Source organism: Anthonomus grandis, chromosome 4 (genome assembly GCF_022605725.1).
Source record: "Anthonomus grandis grandis chromosome 4, icAntGran1.3, whole genome shotgun sequence".
Taxonomy (NCBI): domain Eukaryota; kingdom Metazoa; phylum Arthropoda; class Insecta; order Coleoptera; family Curculionidae; genus Anthonomus; species Anthonomus grandis.
This window is the reverse complement of record NC_065549.1, coordinates 3,744,434-3,769,219: the sequence shown is the minus strand read 5'-3', so window position 1 is coordinate 3,769,219 and position 24,786 is coordinate 3,744,434. Positions and strand designations below refer to the sequence as shown.

The window sequence follows — 24,786 nt, the reverse complement described above, 5'->3', positions numbered from 1 at the left end:
AAATTTTTTTTCTCGAAAACAAAGCCAGATATGAAGATAATAAGATAAGATACGAAAAAGTTGTATTTTTAGTTGCTTAAATACAAAAATAAATAAAAAGCTGCAAAACAATTAATTATTGGCCTTGTTTTTTTCTCAACAATAACCATGTGGTGCCCACTGACACGCCACTGGACCTAATAATTTCAATCTAGTTACAGCTAAATAAGCGTCTTATAACTTCAAATAACTGCAACAAATTTCAACCAAATCGGTTTAAGGATAGTTATAGTATTTTTAAAATACCGTTATTTTTTTAAACCTTCATCGCCCTGTATCTCAGAAACAAAGCAACTCCCGACATACGTTCATAGGAACTTTTTTTCATAAAACGACCTAACGATTCACCCTGTATAGTTTCGTACCATAGTTAGGAAACACCCTGTATAACTGCTTGAGAGAAATAAAAATGAATTGAAATATCTGAAAAAAATAAGAAACTACTGTTAAGAATATCAAGAAGAACATCTTTTTTTAGATGCACACACACCCATATAAATTTGGCCAGTCCGTTTTTTAAAAGTTACCACCAAATATTCTCTATTTGTTTATAAAATCTGTAAAATGTAACGTTTTTCCTTGGCATATTCCAGGTTACAAACACCACCGGATGACTTCGAAATAGACGACCACCTGAAGGAAAACAAGGACAAAAATAAGAAATGCGATGACAAACATACCAAGACGCATGTAAGTTAATGCTATTTCTCTCTAATCCATATAATGGGAAGTGAATCGAGTGTAATAGTGTTCCCTTATGATTCATCACAATAAAGAATAATTCAGTACAAAAATCATTTAGCCTTTAGCAATTGCTAAATATTTGCTTTACAATTGCGCGTTGTTTGGTTTGATTTTGAGTTTGATTCTGTTAAAAAAATATTGATTTCAAGGCTATGAACCCTTGAGTTCTTTCTGATAATTATTTCATCAATTCTAAGGGTCTATTAGAATATTGCGAAAAATTTCATTGATTATTAATTTTAAATTACAGTGTTCATTATTAAATCAATTCCCAGTTCATTGATTTGACTTATCGTACTTTTTAGCACAAGGATAAGAACACCAACAACAGTCACAACAGCCAGAAACCAAAAAAGAACCATCACCATGGCCACGAGCAATCCGACTTAATAGAACCCTTAAATCAAACCTCGCATTCGGATAAAAAATCATCATCAAAAAAGAAGGAAAAAGAAAAGTTGATGTCGGAGGCGAGTCAGCCGCCTCCGGCCCTACCGAAACCGGCCAAACAGTCGAATTTTGAGGCGCTCAGTTTAGCTACGGAACAGACCCTTAAGGATATCAATAAATGGCTCGATGACACCCCGAAATTCGGCGATTTCAGTTCGGCGAGTAATTCCCCGTCGTATATGATGGCCCTGGACGATTTCGATTTGTTGGGTACCCCGAGGCCTTTTGAACAAAAGAAGGTAATAATTATCCCCTAGTAACGATTGACTTGAATACGGTTGTTGGGAAGTTTATCGTATTAGTATCGTTTTGTAGCTCTATAACTGCTGGTATATTTCCAAGTCAATTAAAACTTTAGAAAGTTATATCCCTGTATAAAGAAAAACAAACAAGATGTTAATAACTACAAGCGCATTTTTTGCAAAAATATTTGAAATAAGTTTTAAGAAGTTTATTAAGGAATATCGAATTTTTATTTTTTAGTGAAAGACAGTGGGGATTTTTGCCAGGTAAATTTACTGCACAAGGGGTAAGATTTATTGTGTCTGACATCATTGAGGGCTTGGAAACGGGACATCTTCTAATACAGGTCAGAGGGATGATGTGAAAAACTATCGTCCTGTTTCTCTGGCTTGTCACTTTGCAAAGGTTCTTGAAAGTTTTGTCACAGATTTTTTTATCAGAGAAATTTAAAAACATAATCTCAACTAAGCAGCATGGGTTTGTCAGGGGTAGGTCCATTACTACTAATTTGTTGCTTTACCAAACAGCTTTTCCAAGGCCCTATGACAGGGTTGATCATTCTCTCCTGGTTGCGAAGTTGTCACTCTATGGCATTGGTGGTTGTCTTTTGGCTTGGTTGAAGTCATGTCTGTCTCGAAGAACACAGATTGTAAAGATAAATAACTTTTATTCTAGTCCGTGTCCAGTGACTTCTGGGGTCCCTCAGGATGCCCATCTTGCCCCTTTTTTTATTTAATCTTTTTATTAATGATGTTGTTCATTGTTTTGATTATTGTAATGTGTTGCTTTCTGCTGATGATGTTAAGATTTTTAGAATTATAGACAGTAACTTGGCACATCATGAACTTTGTTCTGATCTTCACAAATTTGAATTATGGTGCAAGAACAATAGAATGGTCCTAAATGCTAAAAAATGCAAATATATTCAATTTACCAGGAGTTTTAGTCCACCATTTCATCAGTACCATCTAATGAGTTCACTTATTGAGAAGGTATCAGAGATACGTGATCTTGGGGTCTTTTTTGATTGCAGACTAACTTTTTCAAAAAATATTGAAAACCTGTGTAATAAGGCTTACAAAATGTTGGGTTTTATTAAGAGGCACACTCATGATTTCAGCAGTATTGATTCCATCAAACTTCTGTATTTTTCATTGGTTCGCAGTCAACTTGAGTCGAATTCATGTATATGGTCACCTTATTATGCTAAATATATAATGTGTCTAGAAAAAGTTCATTGCTTACAAGCTTAATATTCCTTGTATTGATATTAATTACAGTGAAATGTATAGATTGCTAAATATTGAAAAGTTGGAGACTCGACGTAAAAACTGCGATATTGTCACAACATACAAGATTCTTAACAATGTAATACAGTCTCCTGAGTTGTTGTGTCAGCTTAATTTAAATGTTTCTCCTACTACAGTGCTCAGACAGACTAGATTATTCTACCTTGAACAACATCTTACACTGTATGGTGAAAACTATGCAATAGGTAGAATGATGATTAACTCAAATAGTGTCAGTATAGATTTGTTTAATTTTTTTCTGAGTTCACTTCAACGAGTTTTAAAATCTGCTTAAGTGCAATATAACTTTATATCTTGACTTTGCTTAAAGTGTGTCTTCTTTTCTATTGCAGTTACTCTGTTTTAAGCCATTGTTGTCCTTATATTTTATTTCATTTTATTGATGTTACCTGTTATCTGTTATTTATGCTAGATATTTAATGATAGTACTAATACTTCAAGTGCTTTATTGCGATATAAAATCTTATTTTGTTGAATATTTTATATACTCTATTTATTTTGTAAATTGGTTAATTACCGTAATATATACTGAATCTGACTTTTTTTATTGAAATTGCCTCAGTATTTGCACAAAACACAAAATATTTCGAAAGCTTTATTGTTTAGGCTGGGTAAACTTTATTTACGATGTAGAATTCAAAAATCAAATAATATACGGGGCGTTCTATTTAAAAAAAAATATTGATATGTTTCTGCACCTTGAAACATCCTGTATGTCATAAAAATACTTCTGGAACGCCTCTGAGGTCGTGAATAACCCAGGATATCTAAAAGTTCTGTCACTTTGTACATTAAGTTTGTTGGGTAAAGCTTAGGTTTTTTTATCAATTATCTTTAGTATCCACAATTTTCCAAAGGATAAAATATGTACATCCAATGCTCTACACCATACTATTATTACTATTTATGTTCTATAAATAAGTCTCTTATTTTCTCCAAGATGTTGGAGGAATTTTTTTCATTTTTCGCAAGCCATTGAAATATTTTTTCCGTTTTTTCCAGGCAGTTAAATCAGCGTTTAATTTCTTCCAAGCAGTTAAAGTTGTTTTCTTAATCCTATTACGTAACTGAAGTCATTTCTCGTTTTTTTTAAGGCCGTGGAACTTTTTTTTGCATTTTTCAGGCAATTTAAAGAGTCCCTATTTTGTCCAATTTTTTGTGCACATTTATTATTTTTTTCTATTCAGGTAATTGAAGTAATTTTTCGGCTTTTTCAGCCAATTGAATTAGTCTTTAAGTTATTCTAGGCAGTTGAAGTTGTTGTCTTATATTTGTCAGCCAACTGAAGTTATTTCTCTTTTTTTTTTGGCAGTTCGTCACTTTTTTTCGCCTTTTCCATAAGTTCTTTATGTTTTTTTTTAGAAGATGTAGACATTATTTTATTTCTTACAGGCAATCTTTTAATTTTTTTTCCAGTTAACTGCGGTAATTTTTATGACTTTTCCAGGCAGTTAATTTTTCTTAAATATTTCTATACAGTTGACAGAATTTTGTCGACTTTTCGAGTTGCTCCTTTATTTTTTCTAGGCAATTGAAGTCCTTATTTCAAGCCTCCTGTTTAAGGAATGTTAAATCTTTTTCAGGTAATTGATTTTTTTCACTTTTGCCGTGAAATTGAATTCTTTTAAGCAACTTATGTAATTTCTCGTTTTTCAGACTATTCAAGCCATTTTTTCGTCTCTTTTGGAACAAATCCTAAAAATAACTTCAACTACCTGAAATAAAAAGTAGTGGCTTTAACCCGCTGGAAAAAATTAAAAAATAGCTTCAACTGCTTGAAATAATTAAAAAAATAACTTCATAACAAGGATTTTTAAATATAAACAGATCAATGGTCAGCCTTGAATTTGGTATACCCTGTACACATGTCCATGTTGATTAATGACAAATAATCATCAGTTTAACCTCTAAAATCGTAAAAAGTCGTCTTTGAGAGATCTAAGACATAAAGTCCGTCCAATAGTTTTTAATAGAGTCACATTTTCGAGGAAAATTTTCGTTTAATACACGGATCAAAAAACAACTACGACACTTTGACACCATATAATTAAAAAATTAAGATGTTTACCTTCTGGATGTAAACCTTGTAGTATTTTTACTTAATTTTACCTTTCTTATATAGGTGGAAAAACCAATAATACCCGCTCCAATGACCATAGCTCCCACCACAATGCCCTCGGCTCCACCGAAAAAAGACGCGGTACCATCACCCGCCGTCCCCGTATCAAAAGAAACCAAGAAAAAGCCGTTCAGAGACCCGTCGAAATTCTTTAATAAACGCCGCGAGGTCCAACGTACCATAGACCGGCTACAACCGGGCAAAAGTAAGGGCAATTTGATCACGAACGTGCAAAACGCCACCAAAACCGACGAGATTTTCCCGCTGGGACCCCTGTCCAAGATGAAGGACCCGAAAAACTCGCTGATCGTGAAGACGGACACGAACGCGCCGAAACTGAGCCTCGGCTCCGTCCTGGACAGTTTCGGGAAGCACAAGTTCGTCGACGACCAGAAGAAAGACGAGGAGGAGCAGGAGGAGACGGAGAAGAAGGAAAAACGGGAGTTAACTGCGAGTGCGGAACAGAAAAAGGAGGAGGCTGATCAGATCGGCGAGGAGGCTAAAAAGGAGGACAAGGATAAAGAGGTTAAAGAGGACGTTCCTGAGGCCACAGTACCACCTCCAAAAGATGGAAAGGTATTCATTGTATTTAATTGTGACTAATCATCGATGGTTGGTGTGACATTCATATTACGAGACAGTTTTACCACTAAGCAAAACTCTTTATTTTACTCTCGACATGTGTTTCGTTAATGATGTGAGCATCTTCGGGAGAAGATTAAAATGAAAGTAAAGCTACTTACAAGTGTGCCGTAGACACTAAAGATGTACCAATAGAGCGAAAAATGCAATGAAACATGGCGGAACAAATCTTAAACACTAACCACACTATAAAATTGACTATAAGGCATTGGACCTTTATCCCTGTTAAGAATGATCTTTTGATTTTTAAATATTGCTAGACCTTTATATGCATCTAATTTTCTATTGTTATTAAGTGGTTTAAGTACTTTTAAGTATATCCTTACAAAGTGACATGTTCAGCCAAGCTTGACTTTTTGCTAAGCAAAAATGGTTAGACTTAGAAATCAAACACTTATGTATATAGTAAACGTAGCATTTTAAAGTTAGAAGTATATACACGTTTTAAAAAAACTAATTTTTAAACAAACTGATTTAGAGTATCAAGCATGGAGTGATTTCTGAAGAAACATGTTTGAAGTTATTTACCACAAATATATTAGAAAATTTTATTCAAATTCACAACATGCTTTATTATGATAAATACATGGTATTTGTTGATAAAGCTTCATATAAAATCGACATATTACTAACACATAATTATAAAAAAAGCACAATAGTGGGTTCAACATACTAGCATGAACAATAATAACATAAAGTAACACCACAAAATCTAACCTTTACATCTTTACGAAAAACTATAAGTACTAAAACTAGAAACTGGAGAAACTTAGGCTGTAAAAATACTTGCTTTTGAGAAATTCTCTTAGGGAGTGTTAAAAGCGAGGAGCACCTTTAGAGGCTTTTATGCAAATTGGAAGGTGGTTAAAAAATTCTATGCTCAAGTATATAAGGGAATTCCATGTTAGTTAACTTTTCGGAATGAGCATTGCAATATTCTAGTTTTGTCTGGTATTATAATGTTTTGAGGAGCCTTTATTTTCAACATATGATTCATATTTTTTATATATTAGGCAAGCAGACTCAAGAATAAATAAGCAACATAAGGTAAGTTTCTTTAAATCTTTGAAAAGGTTCTACAATAGTCCTGTGGAGATTTATGATACATATATCGATAAAATAAAATGGATCGATTTTGCAGATTCCAATCCCAGTTCAGTTCAGTTTTTGTCGCAATGCTGATATATGGTCACAAAACTTCAGTTCATCATCAATAACAATTCCAACAAAATTGTTAAAATTATTCACTCCCAATTCTTTGTTGTGAATCATTAACTGGTCTGAACATATAAACTTTACTTAAAACAATTTAGTCTTATCTATATTTAAAGACAACAGATCAGCATCACACCACTGTGTCCTTGTTAATGTGCTTTAACTATTGTCTGTATAAGATGGTGGTTTCGTTTGCAAAAATAGTGAGGAATCCTCTTATCTGGAGAGACGCCAGGTCATTTAAATACAATGGGAACGAGAACGGAACCCATGGATCACAAAGTTCAGACAAAGTGCTATTTTGACCGAACAGACTGTTCGTTTCTGTGTGACAAAAAATATTTAAACCCTTCTAGTACAGCTCCCCTATTCCATGGTTGACACAGTCAAAGGCTTCAGAGAAATCACAGAATACGGCTGCAAGAAACTGACCATCATTTAAGGTCAAGTATAATCTCTCCAGGAATGAAAACATTGCATCCCTCGTGCTAAAGCACTCTCGAAAATCACATAGACATTTACTTAACATGTTATTTTTATTTAGGAAGGCTACCATTCTTACTTTGACTAGTTTCTCAAGAACCTTACACAGGCAGGGTAAAAGTGAAATTAATAATAATAATAATAATAATAATCCTTTATTTAGCACCTGGCTAGTACATAATACTATAACAAACATTTAATATACATGTGTGTAATATAATAAATTCCTTAAAATTAAATTATAATTGATTCTTTAAGAAATTAAACACCTTTTTATTAAACATTTTCAGTGATGTTGCTTCTTTAATCTCTACTGGTAGGTTATTAAACATTCGAATTCCCTCAAAAAACAGTGATTTTTGTAAAGCAGTGGTTTTAACATGTTGAATATTATAGTTCTGCTTTGACCGAATGTTGTATTGATAGAAATTTTTTCTTTTTTCCAAAAACGTTGATAAATAGTTTGGTAAAAGACCATGTTCGATTTTAAAAATTAATGTTAAATTTGCCTTTTTAATATTTTTTTCTACCGATAACCAATTTAATGTAGAAAGCATATATTCAATTGGTGTATATTTACTACAGTTCAAAATAACCCTCATAGCTTTATTTAGTTGTAATTGAAGCCTATTTATGTTTTCTTGTGTACAGGATATAAGTAAAGCAGAACAATAATTAAAATGAGGCAATATAATAGTGTTAAATATTAACTTTTTAGACCATAATGACAGAGAACTTGAAATACGAGATAAGAATGAAATTTTTTTACCTAATTTTCTACAAACATAATCTATGTGCAATGAAAAATTCAACTGTGGATCAATAATTATTCCTAAGTATTTAATTTCCGAAACAAAATCTACTTGATCTCCGTTTATATTTACTGTACAGCCTGATTCATAAAATTTATTACAATTTGTCTTTGACCCCAACACAATACACTTTGTTTTCCTTATATTTAATTTTAATTTATTTTTGCACAACCAATCATACAAAATATGCATCTCAGAGTTCATTATTCTGGTAATATTTTTGAAGTTCCTACCTACCACGCATACTACAGTATCATCCGCAAACAAGTTAATAAATGAATTACGCAGAACTATGTTTATATCATTTACGTAAATTATAAATAATAAGGGCCCAAGAACACTGCCCTGTGGCACACCCAGTTTACTTGCAACCTTATTTGAAAATCTATCACCTACTTTAGTTCTCATACACCTGTTACTTAGAAAATCCTTAATCCATTTTAAAACAATACTCTTAACTCCATATAACTTTAATTTCTTAAAGAGGATATCCCGATCTATAGTCTCAAATGCCCGTTTTAAGTCAATAAAAACACTAAGCACAACATTTTCATCGTTTATTTCTTTTCTCCACTTCGCACAAATATACTGTAGGGCCGACTCGCATGAATGGTTATTTCTAAATCCGGATTGTCCAACATAGAGTAAGTTGTTTTCCTCAAAGTAGTACCTAAGTTGCTGACACACAATTGTTTCGATGATCTTATCTACAACAGGGAGTAAATTAATGGGTCGAAATTCTTCTGGGATGGTTGGTTTTGATACTTTAGGGATAGGAATCATAACACTTGTCTTCAGATCATCTGGGACTCTACCAGTTTCTAAAGAGGTATTTATTAGATAGAGTAAAGGATATCCCAACACACAAAACAAGTCTTTAATCAACTTAACACTGAAAAACTCATCACTGGTACTTTTGTTCTTAAATTTAAATATAATAGATCTTAGTTTCTGGAGAGTGAGGTTTTTAAAGTTTGCTATTTCTGAGTCCTTCTGTTCACTAACTTTACAGTCCCATTGCCGTTTCTCTATATTTTCTGAAATTTCCTCGACACTATCTGCATAATATTGGTTAAAATTTTCTTCTACGCTGGTATTATATGGACCAAAATCAATATCTCCAAAATCTGTCGGCTGATTTTTGCTTCCTATCAAACTTTTTAGAGTACGCCACATTTTTGTTACTATCACCCCTACACATATCTATGTTTTGTTCATAAAATGTTTTCTTCTTAAATTGATCTGTAATTTTTGGGGTCATTTGGTTCGCCACTTTTAAAGAGAGGTGTCACACCTTAAGATGACTTGGAAACGTTGCAGTATCAAAAGAGACATTTATAGCATGAACCATTGAGGCGAGAGCTTGATCTGCAAAACTCTGATGGACAATCCATCAATCCCAGATGTGTTTTTTTGGTTCAACAGTTTCTTGATTTCATATAGAGGGATTTATTGCTGCTCCTGAATAGTAATACTTATTAAGATTGTCTGCATTGATTGGAAATTCACCTAACTTCGAGGATTACTCCTTAGTTCATTAATAATACTCCAGTTTTCCTTTGCTTTATTGCGTGCTTTATGAACTAATTAACATAAGACAATTTTCATTAAATAAAAAAACTGAAAAAATTGGTAGTAAAAGGTGAGTTTGAAGGGTAAACCACAAAAAGGAAAAACCAATTAATATCGTTGCTTCAGTTAGTTCTCTCAGTTTTTTAATGAGAAAGAACTCAATGTTCCTAATAAGGGTCTTAGCTTTGCACCAGTTTCAAACTGTTAAAACAACCAGGAGGAGATATAGTTAGTGCTGAATCAACAATTCAGTACTTACCAAAGTCTTCAAAATCTTCTTACTAGAGAAACGATTCGCAACCAAGTTGCAAGAAATCTTACCGAATAATAATAACTTTTTATTTAAACTATACAGTTAAGTTATTCGATCTAACAGACGGCGAGATCTAGCAAAGCGATTCCGTCTAACCGTCCTGCTTAAAAATTAACTAAGGCTTACATTTTAATTTTTATAAGTACTCTTTAAATGTACTACTATAAAATATTTATGAGCATCTAAGATATTAATATTTACATATAGAGTTTCAGTAAAGTAAGCTTATCGAAAAGTATCTACACCGTGTGTTCAATATCAGAACATGGTAATCAAGATCAAACTTATCTAAAGAGCAGGGAGCATTTCCGAACGTTGCGAAAGCAAAGTTTTTTTGATATTGCGTTTAAAGTTTTAGTTTTGCGTTTAACGTTTATTAGGAAGCATATTAAATGCTTTAATAGCATTGTAGCTGAAAGAACTTTTTCAGTTTTATGCTTTGGAATCACAAAGCTATCACAATTACGTGTATATAAGGCTACTGAAAAGTAGTTTTAGTTTCCATTTGAATCTGCTCCCGAAGATGCTAACATTGCTAGCGAAATACTTGTCTAAGAGTCAAATAAAGAGTTTTGGTTAGTGGTGAAACTGTCTCGTGATTTTGAATCGTCAATGTTAACAATAATAATTTCTAGGATGTGAAAGAAACTAAACCGGTAGAAGATCCAAACGCCGGAGGCCCCACTCCCAATTTGAGCGCCTGGTTTAAAGCTTTTGGTGCCCCGAAGGTAAACTTTATTATTTGGAAAAAAATTGTCCAGATTAGGCATGAGTGTTTTCAGGCACCGCCACCCCAAAAGAAACCCGACAAACCGGACGCGAAGGAGGAAGAAACTGCCCCGGCGGGCAGTAAATCTGAGCGGGTGCCCCCCGGGGATCCCTCGCCCAGTCTCGAAAGTCCCCAAACGGTCTCGAGGCAAAGGAGGATCAGTACCGGGAGCAGCATGTCAGAAAGGTACACTAGGGCTTTGATTGGTTTAATTCTAATCTTAAGAAACTAAAAAATATTTGTTGAACCAATAGGTGAAATCTTAACTTGTTGTTTATTGTAGTTCAAGTTCATGAAAACTTGGGTTAAGGTGGTGTTTATTATAACTCTGGGGTATATTAAAGAAAGAACACCAACTTAACCATTATTAGAAAAATGCCTATATTTATATATTTGCGGCAATAAACGTCTATATTTGTATTCGAAATATGCATTATAAATTAATTGGGCAGGCGCGAGGGCGTGATTAGGATAAATTAAAGTTTATTGCTTTTATATTAGGCGACGGAATGTACCCGCAAACTGGTTTTCCACACACACAACTTTTGGAAAGATTTTCGTTTCTTTCATTAGAGAAAAATTTATGCAAATTTAATATAAATTGGTAAATAATTTGATTGATTTGCCTGAAATGTGAGAACAGGCTTAATTTTCATTTGCCTCGCATATCAACCAGATACCTATCAAGACCTAGGATAAACATCAATAAATTTTCTCCGCTGCGTAGAACCTGCGACACATATAATTCTGTTCAAGATCGATGTGACTTTTTAACTGTCGTGTTGCAGCTATTAAAAAAGTACCCCTTTCTTAATTACAAATCTTTTTTTATGTAGAGCCTTTTTTTGTATCGATAATTTTTGAGTTATATCATTAATATTTTTTATTATCCTTTTCCTTCACACTCAATAATTGGATGGAAATATGTGGAGTGATGTAAATGAATAGATATTATTTGTTTAGTCTAATAGGTCCTTTAATAAAACAGGTAGTGATTAGATTTCATGACATTTTATAGGTTTTTCGTAAAATAAATATAAAAAATGCTGACGATATTGAAAGTGCTAATCAATTTAATAAATATTATTGCAGGCTAGGGGAAAATTTATAAAAAAAAAATCGGACCTCTAAATAAAAACTTTAACTCGAAAATTTGTAATTAAAGCTTCCTTAAATTGGGACAATTATGGGTAATAGCATCCCTAACTTGAATATAAAACCTGATCGTAAATATTTTATTAAACCACTTTCTCTACTAGCATTTTTCCAGATGTTTTCAAAAAAACAATAATCATTCGCCTATACAAGTCTTGTTCACATCAAATGTTTTCAACAAAATGACCTTCCATCTGAACCAAATACTTTAAATTTACTTTCGTCACTCCAAAGCACTGTACCCCAGTTTTAAGGTGTCTTTGAGCAACCTGAAGAAGTCTTGCCCTTCAATTTTTTTTTGAGGGTAATGGTTTTTTGACAGCAAACAATCCAACTTCACAAAGGCGCCTTCTCACAATTCGAGCAGGTATATTTGTGTTGCAATTTTCGCAAGAACAACTTGGAACAACAGCTTTACTTAAACCAACATTTTTTGCTATAATACAACAACTCTAAGTCGCAACTCTTTTGGCAAATACTTATTTTTCCTCATTTTTAATACAGTATTGGATACAATAGTAGCAATAACAAAATACTATATCAATTATTTTAAATCTTAAATATGACTCATCAGACATTTTTCCATACATATGTCCAAGCTGCACAAAAGGCAGATAAAATAGAAATGTCTACAGTCCAAAGTAAAAGCATGCGATTACACTAAAGACCTTAGCAAGTATATTAAATAAAAGTAGTATATTTTTGTTAAATACAAGGGTTAAAAATATTTCCAAACTTTTGTCGATGACTAGATCATTGGTTGAATTTTTTTTAACATATAGCTTGAGCTCTTCGACTAGACATACTATCCAACCTTTCATGGCATAGAAAAAAGGAGATTTTAAGTTAAACCAAGGCCTCAATCCTTGCTTTGGGGTTGGTCATATTTCAGAATAGCCTTGATTCAAAGTACTAAATAGTGTTTGAGGTAAAGTAATTTAAATTCTAGATTTAATTTTAACCTTGGCTTAAAGTTCTAGTTAAATAAGTTTTTATGGATAGAGTGTCCCGAATTCGAGCCTTATCGTTGGGATCTCGGAGACTAAAAAAGATATGCGCAATTTGGTGCTCATTGAAACACCATTTCGAAATTTAAAAAGTTCCGAAGATTTTTGGAAAAATTCGAATATTCGCGATTTTATTTCTATTCTTTATTGCGAGTCTATTCGAATAAGATATAATACAAAAAGGTGTTGTCAGATTTTCAAACCGACGTTTCGTATTCGAACTGTCATTATCAACTTTTTTTTTAAATACTTGAAAGACATTTACCCAGCGACTCCAAGTATTTGGTGAGGCTAAAAAATTCCTGTTCCTGTTGTTTTCCGCAAATTGATATTCCTTTGACATGTCATGAAATGAATTTCTGGGACATATTTTTAATGGAAGGAGAAAACCTGCGAATAAAGGTCTTTCCTACTGCAGAAAACATCTTTATGGAATACTTTGCAAGAAGGCAATAAACTCTACTTAAAACTAAAATCTGAAAACTGTATGTTACCAGTTTTCTTTTGGTATTCGTGATGATACGTTTGTCATTTAACCACTTGAACTGTATTCTCATCAGAATTCTATTAACCTCAATGTCTTTTTAACAATTGAAACGCAATAAATAGTCTCTCCTTCTTGGACATCTCTATCAATAGAAAAAACAAACTTAATGCTCGGCCACTCGCTGTACAGGAAACCACTCACCACTCACGCATCACCATCCAGCTTAAATGTCAGTTGAACTCAATAAGAACGGTTATTGCTCTTATATAAAGAAGAATCTTTTAGCACCATATCCGCGCTACTTCGAAATAATTACCACTACACGGACATAAAACTCTACACTGAGAAACACAGATCGCGTAAAATCTCTCCCGAATAATGTAATTGGCCGAATCTAAAAATTAAAAAAAATGAGATCATAGAATGTCCACGTTGTCTGATCGATGAAGCCCTTATTCTTCATTCTTATCGTAGTCTGAACATAACCCCTTTTGGCAGCTTTTTTTAACTACCTCTACAGTTACTAAAATTGTCTTTTGCTTGTACTTACGTTTGTTTCGAATTTCCCTTAAATTTAAGGTCTCTGTGAGAATCATGGACGACTTCTTTGAATTTAATAGAAAAGGCCAAATCTAACGATTACTTCATCGTCATCACCATTTTTTCTTAGTATTTACTATAACCTACTTGATTCTTACTTGTCTTTATCAATCAAGGTTGATTTGCTATGTAAAAAAAAGAGAAAATAATACCGTTGCCCAAATATACCTTCAGACATCTTTATACTTAAGGTATCTTAATCCCAAACTGTTTAATCGAGAATACTGTCTTTTTTTTTATAGATCCTCCTTTAGTCAAGACTTGGACTCGCCAAGGGTGGGCATGGAGGAAAGGGGAGCATATCCAGCTCCGTACCCATCGCCTTTACACAGGTACGCATTATAAAACCTACGAAATTAGTCATAAATCGAACAACTTCCATTTTAGATCGCCAAGTAGCGGCGCTTCGCCTGTGATGGCCTCCCCGAGGCCGGACATATCGCCACGTCAATATCCGTTTAACGGGGGTCAACTGCGGGTCGGATTTTACCAAGACACCGTGGCCTCGAGTAAATCGAGTCCGGATAAGTCGTGCAGTCCCCGGGAGAATCCGGCTAATAGTCCGTACTACGGCACCTCCGGGGAGCACGTTTATGCTCCCAATACTACTCAGGGGGGATATAGGTAGGTTGAACTGTACACGAATTCTCAAAATCTAGGTATATTGAATTTATTTTAATTACGAAGTGGTTTTAAATTTTCTAATAAAATATTTTTTGCCACAATTATAAGTGAAGATTTCCCAATTAACAAATTAATTTGATTTTCGTGAGAACAATGTAAATTTATCTACAATATACGGGGCGATTCAAAGATTTCAAGGGCGTATTTACCAGCCAAAAATAAGAATTTTTTTTTTATAAAAACGTATGGGGCCTAACTTGTTTCGTTTTTTAGATACAATGTAAAAAAGTGAGCGTAAAAGTTTTTTAATAAAAAAAATTTGTTTTTTTTTTGTTATGAAAATCTACTTTTGTATGTATCTATTACTTAGGCTAAGTTAAATTTTGAAAAGAAATTAAATGAATCTCGATAATCTAATTTTGCTTAAACTAAAAAAAAATTGTCAAAAAACCATAATTTTACCTATAAGTATCAAGTAGGTAGCCCCCTGAAACGCCACTGGAATTAATAAATTTATTTTATTCCCACCAAAGGAGGGCCTTTATGACGACAAATAAGCCTACCAAACTTTATTTAAATCGGCTGAAAGGATTTTGAATAATTGATAAAAAATCGATTTTATTAAAAAACTTTTACACTCTCTATCTAGAAAACGAAGCAAGTTAGGACATACGTTTATATGAAAAAAAGTTCTTATTTTTGGCTGGTAAATACTCCCTTGAAATCTTTGCACTCAATTTTGAATCACCCTGTATATATTCAAATAATGTGTCCTCGTGCATTAATTAATTCCCAATACCGTTAAAGAGCTTGAGACAGCTGATTGGTTTTGAAACTGATTCTGGTTCTGAAGAATTCTTCGCCGAAACATATCCCAGGCATGCTCTATAAGATTGAGATCAGGTGGTTGAGCTGAACAGTCTAAAACACGAATGTTCTACACCTGCAAAAAAATTTTTGTGATTCCAGCTGTGTGTGGCAGGAATTATCATGCATTTAAATAGAACTTATAGCACCAATATTTTGTGTGTATGGAACAATAGGACATTTCTAACTTAGCGGTCTGTTGATAAGAAATGATCCAGAAGAACGAGCACAAGAGAAATTGCTGCCCATACCATAATTATTATGCCTTCTCTATAACTGTGAACCTACTGTGTATGATGGATTCGATTTCTTGTACCAGGTGCATCCATAAAGCATGAATTATCAGTAAATAAAATATTTTCCCATTGATTTTGCTCCTAAGTGACACGTTCCTGAGCCCAAGGCTCTGAGGCTCTACTCGACTGGGCGATTCCCTTGGTTTAAGGGTTGGCATCTCCAAGACGTTTGTTTTACTAGATTACCTTTTCTCAATCTTCTGTAGATGGTATGTCTTGAACCAGTCACATTATGAGCTCCGTTTAAATGACTTATTAATTGTGATGCTGTTATTGTGTCATTTCTTTGAACTTTTAACTGAACATATCGATCCATATAAGTGAGATCACCCTTGGCCGAGCCAAATCCCTTTGGTTCCGGTCTTCCGATAACGGCTCCAGAGGCGAGAAATAACGCTTCGAGTGGTACCTATAGCATTGGTTACATTAATTTGACGCATTCCAGCCTCAAGCATCCCCACAGCCCTTAACATTTCATTATCTGCCAAATGACGTTTAGGCACATTTAAACTATTTAAAAAACACCTTTGCAGTACTTGACAATGAACTGATAATATTGTACATTATCAATATTGTGTATTTTAGGCATTTTAAAAAAAAAAAGTTTTTTTTGTGAGTAAAATAAATAATAATAAACCGTGTTCTGTTCAACATACTTTAAGGTAAGAAAGAAAAATTAATAGTTTAGTTTTAAATATCCCTAGATTTTGAACGTGTCTCTATCTATAAAAACTTTTGTGAAATTTTATGAAATTTTTAGTGCGTCGTATACTGGTACTAGTCCGTACTATACACACCCGCCGAATTATAGCAGTACCAATCCAACTCCCCCGTATAACTTGGATGGAAGCAGTAACGCTTATTATGATACCAGCAAGATTGTTGATCATTACCAGGTAAATTTCTTTTATAAATATACAGGGTGTCCTATTTGCTTTGCTATTTCCGAAGCTATAGGCGATACGAGGGCGGTTAATTTAGAAAAAACATGCCAATTTTGATGCTTATTCTAAATCCTTGTAGAGCGTTGCAAAATGTTTATTAATTCGTGAATTACGACGTGATTTATAAAAAACGCCAAATTTTATTTCAATTATTATTTCCAAAACTATTGGTTTTAGAAAGTTACTTTAATTAATTACAAAGTTGTTTAATTGTTTGTGCTTTACAAAATTTCACTTTTTAATTTTTTTATGACGTATTTTTAAATACGTCATTTTTTATCACTTATTTTAAAAGTATTTTTTATTCCCTTTAAAACGATGTATCTCATTCATATGTTTCCCAACGTTTGACTTTTTTGATTGCTAAAAATTTAAATGTTTATTATTTTCCTCATGATTTAAAATTTCATTGATTAAAATCTTTTTGATGATATCCCACTTGATATAATAAGAAACTAACGCCTGCACATCCAGATCGACATTGTGCAACATTTCTGAACAATTTTAAATCACATCGTTGGATTGGTAATAGCGGTCCTATAAATTGGCCCGCAAGATCACCTGATATATTACCCATGGATTTTTCCGTATGGGGTTTTATTAAGGACCAGGTTTATCAAACTATGCCTCAAAATTTAGAGGACTGGAAATGTTAAGGAACATTCTTTGAAAAATTATAACCAGTGTGCGAAAATATAATGGTGGCCATTGCGACCATTCAGATTAATAACAATTTATTTCATAATAATATTATTTTTTAGCCTTATTTATTTTAAATAAGTTCTGGATTCATTTTTTGTTCATTATTATATTGTTTATTAAAAATTAATTTATTACAAAGTTAGTCAGATGGTCATTGTTGTAATGTTTATTTTTTTAAATGCCTCCTTTTAATATTGATGTTTAACATTTAGCGGCAATAATTTTATTCAGCAGATGCTTATTGAATAAATAAATTGAACAGAGCTAAAAAGATTGTACACTCTTTAAAGGTTATTTAAAAAAAAACCAAGTCATTTTGTGGGTAAAATGGAATTATTATTAATATTGTAATACCTATATTATTTTAGCGTTTATAAATATTTTTAAATAACAACCAAAACGATAAATTTTTTACTGTATTAATAAGTAATTAATTTACAATTTAAAAAAAAATCGGGATCGTATTAAGGAAAAATTCCTGATGATGGTTATTAATATGTAATAAAAAAAAAAAGGTAAACTTTTGTAGAGCACAAAAAATTATAAAACTTTGTAATTTACAGTAAGTTTCTAAACTCATCAGAATTGGCAACATTTTTCTAATTTAATCGCCCTCATATCTCCAGTAGTTTCAGAAATAGCAATAGTCACACATAGCAAATAGGACAACCTGTATAGGAGATCGACTGAAATGTGACAGAGGGAGTGAGACTGATGTGAAAAACTTTCAAACAAAATCTCTTATTCGTAACGGTCCTTCCCCTTAATGGGAAAAATGGATTATAGTGAAATAAAACTCTGTCTTATGTATCATTTCTATTCAAATATATGTTCTTTTAATTTTGGCTCATAAATATTCAAAAAGTATTGCAACAGGAATTTAAATAGTTCTTTAAGGTCTTTGAAAGGGTTGTCTCACTTGTACTACAGTTTACTGCTGGTGCAGGCAAACGGTTGTTTTAATCGAGAGACACTCCTATTTGTCATAATAAAAATAAGTGAACAGAAAATTGTAACTTGATTATAAAACTGACAAATAAAATCTTTTTGTATTTGTATCAGGCGAAACCGTCACAAAATTACACGGCAAACTCGCCGGCGAGCAGTCAGGCCTCGCCCGCCCCCCAGCCCCAATTGTCGCCCCACTCGCCGAACGTGCATCCCCAAACGTCGCCCTCGATCCACTCGCCGAGCGTGCACTCGCCCTCCATGCACTCGCCCAGCGTCCATTCCAGTCAGCACTCGCACTCCCCGCAGCTGCCCAGTCCCGGACAGTCGTTACACTCGCCCGGGATGAGTGTCGTTTCGCCACAGGTAAGCGCCGAATTTTATATTCACGATTAAAGGATAAATTCAGGTTTTTTTCTTCTTGTATTTTTCGGATACGTCAATTATAGTACATGGTGTCCCATTTTGGGTACTTTTGCGGGATATCTCCGTTATTTTTAGAGATAGAGAGTTGCGGTTTTCGCGACACTGTGCTACTTTTTCGTATAACTAAAGGTACAGGGCATTTTTGAAATTTTTACATTTTGGGACTCCCCTCGTATCTCCGTGTGGAATAGTATTCCATCCAGCATTAAACAACTATCTTTAAACATATTTACTAAAAAAATTAAATCACGGTTGCTAGTTGAACAAAGAATAGGTTAATTAACATCAAATACAAATTAGGGTAAAAATCTAAAAAAAAATCTGCTGGACAAGTGCAGTTTAACTCTTGAGTTCTTTAACACTAAGAAAGACAAGCTGTATCCTATGAATCCCAGAACTCCAATTCTCTACGGTCTTCGAAAAATTCACAAAAACAATGTTCCCATAAGACCAGTGGTTTCTTTTATCAGTCCCCCTGCTACCATTTATCAGCTTGGTTAAACACAGTTTTAAGGGAGGTGACTAAGTTTAGGAGTGTTTATTCAACTAAAAATTCAGTGGATTTGTCAAATAGTCTGAAAAATCTTTACATACCTGACGGATCTATACTTATTTCTTTGGATGTAAAAAATCTTTTTCCTAACATTCCCCCTACAGAATGTATAGATCTGGTAAGAGCTCTATTATTAAAATCTTCCCTTAGTCGAGTTATAGTTGATAACCTCTTGGACTTGCTCAGCCTTGTTGTCAATCAAAATTTCTTTCAATTCAACAATAAAATTTTCAAACAAGTCTCTGGATTGGCTATGGGTTCATGCCTTTCCCCACTGTTAAGTGAAATTTTTATGAGCAACCTAGAAGAAAGGATTGTTAAGGGTAGGTTTGGGGAGTTTCTCATTGAATATAAGAGGTACGTTGACGATATTTTCATTGTCTGGAATGGCCAGAAAGAAGATTTGACAAATTTTCTTCGTTTTGTGAATTCTTTGCACCCAAAGATTTCTTTTACCATTGAGGAAGAACAAAATGGTAAACTGCCATTCCTAGACCTCCTTATAAAAAGACTCAATAATAAACTAATATTTGAAATATATCGTAAACCCACAACTACTGATAATGTCATTCAATATGCGTCTATTTCTCCCTATCCATACAAATTTGGCTCCTTCAATTCTTTCTTTTACAGATTTTTTAACATCGCCCTGTCAAAGGAAGCGTTTGCTAAAGAGCTTAATATTATAAAACATATTGCCTTTAATAATGGATTCCCACTTTACTTAATTAACAAATTATACTTTAAGTTCTTAAATAAATATAGGTTGACTTACAACCTTCTTCATGAGAAAGACGACAAAAAGTCCTTTAGATCTTTGTCCTTTTTCGGCTCAATTTCATTAAATTTAGCTAAATATTTTAAGACCTCTAATATCAAAATCGCTTTCAAAACCGCAAATAATTTAAAAAAACAGTTAATGAGCGTGATAGACAAGGCAAATGTCTTTTCGAAATCAGGGGTTTACTCTTTGAAATGTGGAGATTGTGACGCTGTATATATTGGCCAATCTGGAAGAAAAATTTCTACACGCGTTAAAGAACATGTAGCGTTGTTTGAGAAATTTAAAAATACAGACGTCCGTGATACAAAGTCAGCGTTTGCGAATCACCTGTTAGCTTCCACACATCACTTTTCTCCAGAGGTCGGAGCTGAAATACTTCATGAATGCCCTAAAGGGAAAAAGCTTGACCTTCTGGAGAGGATCGAAATTACTAAAGCCAAGAAGAGTCCTGTTCTTGTCTGTGTTAACGACGTATTTAATTTTGAACCCAACCTTATTTTTAATAATCTTATTTAATCAATTTTATATTTACATAATCTCTTCCAACTGAAATAACTTTAATATTGTGTTAAAATGCGTTGGCTTAACAACAAATGTTTTAAACTTCTCCTCAGTGTTCCGGTAGCCCATAGGTTATAGTCTCTGGCTTGTAAGCTTGTTGTCGCGGGTTCGGATTCCCAATAGGTGTGATATTATTTTACAATTTTTAATTTTTTTATTTTTTGGTTCTAAATAACTGTATAGTCATCCTAACCTTAAATTTATGTTTATTTACTGTTTTGCCAACGTTAGTGGCTTTTTAAGGTTTTAGTCTTTTTAATGTCCTCTTTTTTTCTTTCAATACTAATTATTATTGTTTTAGGCCTGATGATGCTCTGAATAGAGCGAAACACGTGTAGCTTTAAGTAAATGTTGTGAGAAAGTGACTTTGTTTCTCGTCTGTTAAAAAAAATCATTATTGATTGGCATTAGTTGAAAACTGTCTTTACCCCCTGTGGACATCGACATTTAGCATTTTTGCGTTTTTTAGGGTCTTAAATATTGGGCGTTACTCTGCTTGGTTCTTTTATCCGCTGCCGCTCTCCCGTTCTGGTTTAATTTTCTTTATTATTTTTAATATTATTTGTTTCCTTTTGATTTATTTCATATAAATTAATTATTTTTAAGGGTTATTTCGTCTGTACCAACAGATTAACGGTTTTTATAATCGAGAATTAATCCTTTTTGTAAAAATTTTAATTAGATTTATAACTGTATTTTATAATTTTATATATGGGCAAATAAAGCATTTGAATTTAAAAATAAGCAACGAATTACTATGAAATAAGCGTTTTCATACGTAATTGGATAAACCTCAATAGGAAAACACACTTTTTAATGATACCGAGGATGCTAAAGAACTGAGACAGGGATAAGTCCGAAAGACCAGCCAAAAAGTCGAGATTTTACCTTTCTTAAGACCTATATCCTAGATGCACTTTAAAAGTAAGCAAAGAATTACTATAAAATGAATGTTTTCATTCGAAATTGGATAAACTGCAATAGAAAAACACAATTTTAAATTGATACCGAGGATATTAAAGAACTTATATAGGGATATGTCCTAAAAACTGGCCAAAAATAATAATAACTTATATAACTTTGTATAAAGGTTAATTTATTAATTAAAAAAATTTCTCGTAGATTGTCAACTTAAGTAGACACACCCTATATTATAGTAGACAAACTGTAAAACTAAATAATGTTAAGTCTTTTTAAATAGTGCCATAATTTATTTATCAATCACTATGATACAACTAAAAACCCTCGCTCTGAAAAAACTGATAATAAATACACGGGATTTAAAAGAAAAGCCGGTTAGGACTCCTCCGGTGGATTTTCCGCGGGCGGTTCTTCTGTCGGGGGGGGAGGAGGAGCAGCGTCGTCTTCGGTTTTAATCTGGTCTTCGGTGAACGGCATATCGGGAGTGCTCGCGGTCGGAGCAGAAACGTCCTCCACTGGCCCGTCGCCGGTTTGCAGCTGACTTTCCAGCTCTTTTATTCGTTCCTCCGCATCTGCCAGTTTCATTTGGAGCTGTTTGGTCGTTTCCAGACCCGCCATTACCGCCATTTTGTCCCTGATATACTCCAGGGCGTCATCCGGCTTGTCCGCCTCTTCGTACAGGTTCACCAGGACCCTCGTCAGTGCATCCATTACGCCATTTTTCTCTAAATACTTACGGAACTCTTCGCGTTTACCCTCGGACGGTTTATAGGACGGATTTGCGGTGCTCATCTCAATTCGATCTGTTGTTTTTAGTTTTTACAATAAAAACAATGTCACTTTTTAGGCGTCATACCTGTAACAACTGTCAATTCCCACCTCGCATAGTTAATTGTTGCAGTTTCTTAGGAATGATTTTGTTCGTTATTTTTACTGTATGTGGATGACTTGAGTTCATTGAAACTGCAGGGCAAGGTGGTTCGGTTTGCTGATGATACCACCATACTATGGAGCCATAAAAATTCTGATTATATTAAGACTTGTATCCTTGAAGACCTTCAGATTTTATCAGGGTGGTGTGCTTCCAACAGGCTCGTGTTTAATGTAAGAAAGACGTCTATTATGGGGTTTAAGTGCGATGTTCAGAATAAAGAGTGCTGCAAGTTCCTAGGAATTACCATTGATGGTCGCCTTCGGTTTGAAGATCATATTTTACATTTAGCTGGGAAATTATCTTCTGGATGTTTTGCAGTAAGAATGGCTGCTCTTATTCACAAAATTCCCAAACTACCCTCTGACACTGGCCATTTGACTCGTCGTGTAAATGATGTTCCCCTACCTATTCCTACGTCTTCCCTTACCAAAAACTCATTAATTTACATAAGTAAAAAAATTTACAATCATGTTCCTCTATGTGTTAGACATATATCGGATGTTAAGAAATTTAAAAGAGAATTAAAGACGCTTTTATTGGCTAAGGCATATTATAACCTGGATGACTTTTTTAATGATAGGTTTTAACCTTGGACATGTTGGAAAGTGTTTTTTTCCTTTTTTATTCTCTATGTTTAAACATCAATTGAACCATTTTTATTTCTTTCCTTTTAAAAGGTTTTGTGCCTTATCGTTATTTCAAGTGTATTGTATAGTATTAATGACTTCATTTGGGGAGGAGGCCCAGCAGCTACAGTGGCATAATATTTATTATATTTCTGACACTAATCAAAAAGTGTCATTACTTAGCAATAATATTTCCTATTTAATAAATAAATACGCTCCGTTTAAAACAAGACTATATAAGGATAGACCATTTACACCGTGGATCACGAGTAATATTAAACATCTAATTAAATTAAGAGACAAAGCTCGGAAAAAATATACTCGACAAAAAACTCTCGTGAATTTGTCATATTACAGGCAATTAAAGAATTATACTAAACACGCAATTAATCGCGAAAAAATTACTTTTTTCAAGCAAATGTCTATAGAAAAGGGTAAAGAATTTTGGAACAAAGCAAAAAAACTTAATTTTACTAAAAAAAAAGATTGACCCTATTCCTGAAAATCTCAATTTACCCGAGGACTTAAATAATTTTTTTTCGAACACCGTGGGCCCTACTAATTCAACATCATTAGAAAAACTTAACTTTTATAATTCAAATACATTTAGTCACTTTGAGACGGAATTTAATATAAGTCTTATAACTGAAAATAAAACTGTCGATATTATAAATAAAATAGGGTCAAATGCAATAGATGGTGATGGAATTTCCATTAGAGATCTTAAACTATGCCTTCCTTTTTGTCTTAAGCCATTAGTCAATATTTTAAATTCCTGCATCTTAGAAAACCAATTCCCCGATGATTGGAAAAAAGCGATACTCATTCCCTTACCAAAAATACCTTGTCCAACAGATTATAAAGACATTAGGCCAATAAGTATTCTGCCTGTCATTTCAAAAATCTTAGAACGTCACGTATATAACGAAATAGCTGACTATGTTTATAATTTAAAAATTATTCCTGATTGCCAGTCAGGATTTCGTAAATCTTATAGTACTATAACAAGTCTTATCAGTATTGTTAATGATATCAGGTTTAAAGAGGATTCAAAGGAGATAGCTCTTTTAGATATAAGTAAAGCATATGATACCATAGATCACCAAATGCTTTTGGCAAAACTGCACTATTATGGTTTTTCGGCAAATGCCATAAATTTTTTTAGCTCTTATCTTAAAAGATCGGTTACATTGTGTCCGAACGGTGAATGATGGTGAATTTAAATTTTCAAGGTTTTTGTCATTTAAAAAAGGGGTGCCTCAGGGTTCCATATTAGGCCCCTTACTTTTCTCTTTATATGTTGCTGATATGAATCAGTGCATCGAAAATTCTAAGCTGCACCAATTTGCTGACGACTCCCAAATTTATAATTCTTTTAAAATATCAGACGTTCAGGTGGCACAGAATAAAATTAACGCCGACTTAAATCAGATTGCTTTGTTTGCTGAAAACCATAACCTCAAAATAAATGCTTCAAAGTCATGTGCAATGTTTTTTTCACAAAATAAAAGTCATCTTCTAGATTGCATTCGATTCAAATCTCAGCTTTGCCTCCCACATTAAGAACAAAATTAAAATTGCTTACGGTCGTTTAAAAAACTTATATCAATACAAAAATCAGTTACCATCAAACACCAAAT

At 33.4% G+C, this 24,786-nt stretch overlaps 2 protein-coding genes across 3 annotated transcripts in view; one reads left to right on the top strand and one right to left on the bottom strand.

Annotated features, from left to right (window-relative positions):
* The window catches only part of LOC126734753 (protein split ends-like), an 80,836-nt gene that overhangs the window by 19,650 nt on the left and 36,400 nt on the right, over positions 1-24,786 (top strand). For both annotated transcript variants that reach the window (XM_050438465.1, XM_050438466.1), the window contains 9 exons: positions 633-729; positions 1,089-1,472; positions 4,909-5,481; positions 10,578-10,670; positions 10,725-10,897; positions 14,203-14,292; positions 14,348-14,584; positions 16,508-16,643; positions 18,456-18,707. In XM_050438465.1, the coding sequence (XP_050294422.1) occupies positions 633-729; positions 1,089-1,472; positions 4,909-5,481; positions 10,578-10,670; positions 10,725-10,897; positions 14,203-14,292; positions 14,348-14,584; positions 16,508-16,643; positions 18,456-18,707 (2,035 nt within the window). The remainder of the gene's footprint in view (positions 1-632; positions 730-1,088; positions 1,473-4,908; positions 5,482-10,577; positions 10,671-10,724; positions 10,898-14,202; positions 14,293-14,347; positions 14,585-16,507; positions 16,644-18,455; positions 18,708-24,786) is intronic.
* On the bottom strand, positions 21,854-22,458 carry LOC126734755 (c-Myc-binding protein homolog). The gene has a single exon (XM_050438469.1). It carries the CDS (start codon positions 22,376-22,378, stop codon positions 21,962-21,964), a length of 417 nt encoding a protein of 138 aa, XP_050294426.1. The 5' UTR covers positions 22,379-22,458; the 3' UTR covers positions 21,854-21,961.